General features: G+C 54.1%; 1 protein-coding gene across 3 annotated transcripts in view; it reads right to left on the bottom strand.

The window, feature by feature from the left end:
• Nucleotides 1–6,599, bottom strand: part of SLC6A13 (solute carrier family 6 (neurotransmitter transporter), member 13) — a 32,489-nt gene extending 25,890 nt beyond the window's left edge. For all 3 annotated transcript variants that reach the window (XM_010134142.1, XM_010134141.1, XM_010134143.1), the window contains exons 1-3: nucleotides 6,389–6,599; nucleotides 1,700–1,834; nucleotides 583–723 (exon numbers count right to left, since the gene is read on the bottom strand). In XM_010134142.1, the coding sequence (XP_010132444.1) occupies nucleotides 583–723; nucleotides 1,700–1,834; nucleotides 6,389–6,599 (487 nt within the window). The remainder of the gene's footprint in view (nucleotides 1–582; nucleotides 724–1,699; nucleotides 1,835–6,388) is intronic.
• Nucleotides 6,600–6,713: the final 114 nt, after the last annotated feature.

The following is a 6,713-nucleotide window of genomic DNA, read 5'->3' as shown; positions in this document are numbered from 1 at the left end:
GTAAGCAGCAGTGGCTGGAGTACCGGATGATCTGAAAAATACCCCCCTTTCCATCCACAGTGTCACCACTCATTGAGAGTGACTCTGAGACAAATTTTGTATTGTCCCAAAAGTGCACCAAAGGAGTCCTCTCCAGGGTAAAGCTGGCAAGAAACCTAGGATAATTAAGACTGTCGTTTAATTTTTCCTTCCAGCGGGCACAGTGAGCAGTCCCAAGCATCACTGGGTCTGTGGTTAACTCACAGCACAGGATGACTGGAAGATGCGAAGAAGGAAGGTGCCCACATTGGCTGGAGCCCAGAGCAGGAGCCACTGGGGAGACCACCACTGCGTGGCACTGGCTGGGTGCTGCAAGTTGTTGGGCAGTCTCAGCACTGGTGCTCTCTAGCAAAGACCCAGATCAACCAAGCCTCTTCCCCAAAAGTACCTGCAGCACTGCAGTGACCCGGCATTCCCCAGCCCTAGGACCAGCAGTCCCACCCATGCAGGGTCAAGTCACTCTCCTGAGGTTTGGCCCTGGTTAGCAGTGGGTTTCCCTCAGCCAGGATCCAGTGGAGGATTGGGAGGGGGCTCCACACCCACCTGTGTTCCACTCATGGTCGCAGCTGCCCCAGGGGAGGTCGATGGTGAATGAACTGAAGAGATAAAACAAGGCCCAGGCCAGGACAATGATGTAGTAGAAGTTCAGCAGTATGACGATGACCTGTGAGGCATAGCCAATTCCTGCAGAAAGTGAACCCCAAAGGCAGATGACCCACGTGCCAGTGGACAGGAATGGGACTTCCCTTGGGAGGTGCTCACACATTTTCATCTGCAGCTCCGCATTTTGAGCATGCTGCCAGATGAGTGCCAATGAGGTGGCTGCCAGAGCCATCATCCTCTCCATGAAGCCCACTGTGCTGCATCAGCAGGGGTCCAAGCAGGGACCCAGTGGGTCCCCTCTTCCTGACACTGCATCGCAACCTTCCCTGGTGAAAGAGTAGCACTAGGAGGGACTTTGGGCAGATTATTTTTGGAAAGCCACCCAAATGGACAGAAACATAAAATGGTGCTTCCCCTGCTGAATAACACCTCTTCTACCAAAACTCACTTTTTATTTTGTTTATTCATCCCTTTTCACTTTTATTTGGGAAGCTGTTGCATTAACACCTTCTCTGGGAGGTGCTGGAGGAGGTTTTAGTACATGGGGAGGAAACAAATGAGACTTTCAGAGAAATGGAGAGTGGCTTGAAGTTGGATGACTGTGCTGAAACAGCGCTACAAGTGGATCTGACTGCTAATGATTTATTAATCAGCTGACGCCTTTCACCACCAAGGTGTCATCTGCAAACTCAGGAAAATGACATAGCGTCAACTTAAAAAAACAGTATGTTTTATGTTCCTCATAACTGCCAGGAGCGTTTTTGTCATCTAGCTCTTGGAGGATAACCTCGATTGGGCACAAAGCTCCAGGCCATAGCCACGGCCACGAGAAAGGCAACCAGGATACAACATAATGACAGGAACTCTTGTCTTCCGAGAAAGACAATCAATTTTTCCAGTGTGACTTTGGAAAGGGAGATGTCAGTGGCCCTCCCAAGCTAGGATCCCCAGGGACGGGCAGTGGGTGCAATCCAGGCTGTGGGGAGAGACCACTCATGCTTCCAGGGCCCCAGAGTCCCCTCACCTCACCATGCCCTGTCAGGCTCACCCCACTCACCTTCAAAGAGGGGACAGATCCTGCGCCAGGCCGTCACCCCTCCCTGACTGGTGTACTGCCCCAGTGCCGTCTCCAGGAAGAAGACAGGGATCCCACAGGTGAAGAGGAAGATGAGGTAGGGGATGAAGAAGGCACCTGGCAGATTCAAGAAGCAGACAGGAAAAATAAGCCCCACGGGGTGATCGGGGTGAGGCTGTCTCCAACCTGGCAGGCGCCTTCCCGGGGGGAAGCCTGGAAGGCATGGAGGCTGCTGTGGTGGTGAGGTGCCAGGAAAAAGGAATTTTCCTCCCATTTCATACCCTGGAGTTACGAGATTGCACGAGAAACTCAACATTTAGAAAAGATGGTGAGGAAAGGAAAGTTTTTAGGTCTGATTTTTGTGCAGAAAAGAGTGAAACAAGTTCTCAATAGCTTTATAGAAAAACAGGAGAATGCCCCGATGAAAACCACTGTGACTTTTAATCAAGTTGGTGACCCTTTTCACATCGATTATTCTGACCGAATAAGCTGACAAGCCCAGTAGATGACAACACCAAGGCCCTGAGGAGCACATAGGGACTGACAACTTCACCTAGTCTCCGGCTTTGCTCAATCATTTGCTCACCAAAAAGCAGCAGACGTGCAAACAAAAAGCAAGTAGTGCAGGAACGTATGTACCTCACACCAGCAGCCAGGGCTGCCCTCCTGGTCAAGTTCTGTCATGAAACCAGGCAGGAAGAGATAAAATGCATCAGGCTTTTGATCACCGCAGGCTAATGTTAAATGCAGTAATGGCTTTTACCCTGCAGAGGAGAGGAGCCAGCCCTGCGAGATGGTCCACGCTCCCTGCGCACTCATGAGCCACCAAAGCTGCTCGAGCCCTGCTACAAAGGCAGGGACACGGGGCAGGATGGGGAGCTGGCGTGGAAAGGAGTAGCCCTGAGTGGAGAGTGGCAGCTGGGCTGCAGTGGGCTCAGAGGGGCATGTGGGGTTGGAAGTAGCAACCCAGCCAGCCACTAACCACACTTTCCCTGCGCAGTCCTTTTCTGTGCCAGTGAGATGCTACTGGCTCTAGGGTCAGGTCAGTGGGGGTGTATGGGGAATAACAATCCTGGTGCACAAGCGAACTCAAAGCCCAAGAGATTTCATTAAGAAGCTTAGCTACCATGCAGGGGCGGGAAGAAGGAAGGGTGACTTTGGGGACCAGCCAGAATTCCCAACCCACACTCATCCCAGCTACAGAGCTACAGCCCTCCCCCCCGCCACCCCCCTCCGAAAAAAAAGCAATCAATGAAAGAGATAGGGAGAGGATTTTAACAACACCAAGGATAAAGCAGCAAAGAGCTGCTGAGGGGATGCTGATACCTGGCAGCCCTGGGGGAATGACAAGCGTCTGCCCACGTGCTCTCCTTCTACCAGTAAATAGAAGCTGGTGAAGGCAAAGGGCAGGGAAATTGGTTGTATCAACACCATCCCCTCAAGCCCCAACTTGCGTGCAATCGTATCATCATAAAAGCGCTGCTTTTTTCCAAGAGAGATTATTCTTGCATAAAAGTTTGTATTTAACTAAACTGCAGCCAGGGGATCCCAAGGGAGGTCTCTGAGGCGGCAGGTCAAGCTCTCCAGCCTGTGTTTCCCTTATACCCAGCCTGGCTTCTGGCCTTTCCTCTTGCTCAGTTTTGCTGGAAGGTTTCACGCTTTAGGAGTCTAACAATGCGGGCTGTGAAATGACATAAAACTGTGGCAGGGCAAAGGAGGGATTTGAAGAGACGCATTCTGGCCAGGGGCTGTGATCTGCCCGTTCCCCTCCTGCCGCAGGTGGGAGACAGGCAGGGAGGGTAGAACAACCTCCAGCTCTAGACCCACTGCCATCCCCCATCTCATTTCAGCTGGCAGAGGGCTGCTGCTTGCTCGCACAATCAGGAAAGGGTAGCCAGCAGGATGGCCTTTGGGCAGGAGGAAAAGCCAAGGAGAGGTGCCCATCGTAGCCACTCTGCACAACCACTCTGGCTGGTGGGGTGGCAGGGAGGGCAGCCCACAGCAGGAGGCTCCATCAGCCCACCTGAGCAGCTCCTAGCACTGGCTGCTATCCCTCCAGCCCCAACCGTCCTCCTCACGGATGAACCCTGACAACTGCCCTGCTGCACGTGTCCCCTCCACTGCAGCCCCTTGTGCTCCACGCATGCAGAGATGGTGGGGGCGGTGGGCCCTTGGGACCAGCCAGTTTGGGGAGTGCTGGGGAGGGGGTGCGGCACACCAGACAGGCTCCCCACTGCTCCCCAACCATCAGGACATGCCTGCCTGCCCAGGGAGGACCTGACCCCACCACAGGAGGCAAAAGCAAGAGTGAACAAGAGCAAAAAGAGCATTTTTTGCTCTTTCATTTTGTTTGGTTTTCCATTATGCAGGACCTTGGTGTCAGATACTGAGTGCTACCTAGGTAAGGATTTAGCAGAGTTTGTTATGTGGAAATAGCCCCGAAGAAAGCAAAAGTGGCTGGCTGCCCCTCTTCACATAGCTCATATTTTGCAGATGCTTCCCTTGCGAAGAGCCTGACTTCCTCAGGACAGTGAGGCACAAGCTGAGAGCAGTTCTCACCACTGCCTACGCACAATACATCCGGGGAAGAAAATGTCAGACGGTGGGGCAGAGCTGTTTAATCCGGCACAAGAGCAAATGGTTGTAGGCTGGCCATGACTGACCTGCAGCTAGAAATTAAATAAAGATCCCTCACCTTTATGCAAGTGCCAGAGAAGCACGTGTCTGGAGCGGCCTTTCCAAAGGAGTACATGACAGAACCTCTGGCAGCTTTTAAGATGAATCTTGAGGTGTTACGAGGGATTTGGTACAGCACCAGCTGGGGCAGGCTGGACCCCACGGTGCAGAAGAGGACCTCAGGTGCTGCACAGCCTCGTCACAATGCCCTGCCCCAGGAGAAGTCATACAGGAAATGCTTTCCTCTCTGCACGAGAGTCTTGTGTCCCATCCTTGCCCTAACCTCGTCGGAAGACGGACAGAGATGAAAAATTTGCCTGAGACTTCGAACTCCTCATAGTCTCTGCCACTTCACAGGCCTTTGCTTCAGGCTCATATCTCGGGGTGAAGAAAAGGCTGAGAAATCCGCTTGCATTTTGCCTCTGCTATCCAAGCACATGCTGTGGCTCCCCTTTCACCAAAGCCCTCCCTCGGCTCTCCCCCAGCCCAAGGTGGGGACACGGCAGGCGAAGAGGCGGAGAACGGCATGCCAGGACAGGGTCCCGGGTCCCACTCCCTCTGGACAGGCTGGCGCCCAGGAAGGGTGCAGCAATGGGAGCAGACTCGGCTCAGCAAGCAGACAAGAAATGTTCCTTGTAGAAAAGGAAATCCTTCTTTTTCAACAGGGAAAGAAAACGCCTGACTACCTGGTGAAAAGAAACAAGTGCTGAGCAAAGCATGGCGTGAAAGTAGCTAAACAGCAGTTAATCCTCTTTCATGCCACTGGGATGAAAGCAGTTTAGTGAGGCCCACGAGACTAGCCCAAGCTCAGGCCAGGGGATTTCAGCCCCAGGTCCCCAGCACTCGCTCCCTGCCAGCAACCAGCCAAGCGCTGTTTTCCGTCTTCCCTGCCCTTCCGGAGAGCCCAATTAGCGATTAAACAGCAGACAGAGAGCGGCTCCTCTCTCTGTGTACCACCAAGCCAAACTTAGGAAGAGCTTTGGACTTCCATTTTTTTTAAACAATTTTCTCCTTTAAAGACAACCACAAACTTAAAGTAGGCATAAACTCCTGTAAAAGCCCACATCAACTCTCCATCTGCAAAAGCAAGCACAGCTCTGCTGCCAAGCTGTGGAGCAACCTGGCCTCGTGGGTTCAGCCACCGGTTGCTCCTGGGCACACCCTGAGCAGCATCCGTGTGCTGACACCTCACCGGTGACAGCAAAGCCCCGCTCTCCCTCTCTCTGTCAAGCATGTCCATCCGTGCACCTCACAGCCCTGTCATGTGCCTCAGAGGCAGGGCTCTCATCTCCCGCTCGCTCGCAGCTCTGACAGATGCCAGGAGGACACTGTGGGGTGCAGGAGAGGTGCTGTGATTCTGCACTGAGGAGAGGAAAACGCCTTCACTCTGCCCTGTCCCTTCCACCTGGCTCTAGCACCCAGGGGACATCCCTCTATGGTCAGGCACCAGACCAGGACCCCTAGCCGAGAGCCCCTTGGAGGCCCCCTGAGCATCCAGGAAAAGCTGCAGCTCCTCACAGCACCTGTAACAATGTCGGTGCCCCGTGGCCTTCCACTCCGCTCCCTACGCAGCCAGGACCCGCTGTCTTTTTCGCACAGGGTGCCTGGTAGTCCTCAAAGAGGTGCCTGGGGTAAGTCGCTCTGCTCAGAGACCAGAGCCCCCACCTTTCTCCTCCTGATGGCCACTGACCTCACCAGCAGGATCTCAGGGAAGCAAGGCCACAGCCATGAGAAACCCTGGGACATTGCTGCTCAGTCACCCACATCCCACTGAGTCAGAAAAACCCGTGCTTGTGGCCCAGATAGCAGCAGCATGCTGGCGGGTTGGCGTTCTCTCTTCAGACTCATGACTTGGGTGTTGCTGAGGAGCTGCTGCCAGTGGTGAACAGGACCAGAGAGGTCTTGCAGGGGCAAGGGAGGGACACCTCCCTTGACACGGAGGGACACCAGTGACTAGATGCCCTTGGGGCCGGCCACGGCCAGGGCTGCACTTACCTCCACCGTTCTTATAGCAGAGGTAGGGGAAGCGCCAGACGTTTCCAAGGCCAATGATCTCCCCAGCCACAGAGAGGACGTACTCCAGCTTGTTGTTCCACTGCCCTCGCTCCAGGGTCTGGTCCTCCTCCTCCTCCTTCTCCTTTTCCATGCCGGGGTGTGCAGGCACCGTTTCACCATTGCTGACGGCGCCGGGGACTCTGTAATCCATCCCACCTTCAGAAGGAGTTTCCTTCATTACGTTCAGCACAAGCCATGCAATGAGGCAGAAACTGGGGCTACAGGAGGCAAGAGAGGGGAGCGGAGGCACGCATGCACGTCCAGC

The sequence above is a fragment of the Buceros rhinoceros genome, unplaced genomic scaffold, assembly GCF_000710305.1.
Source record: "Buceros rhinoceros silvestris isolate BGI_N320 unplaced genomic scaffold, ASM71030v1 scaffold11334, whole genome shotgun sequence".
In the NCBI taxonomy this organism is placed as follows: Eukaryota; Metazoa; Chordata; class Aves; order Bucerotiformes; family Bucerotidae; genus Buceros; species Buceros rhinoceros.
The sequence above is the reverse complement of the archived record's forward strand: the minus strand, read 5'-3'. Positions and strand labels throughout refer to the sequence as shown.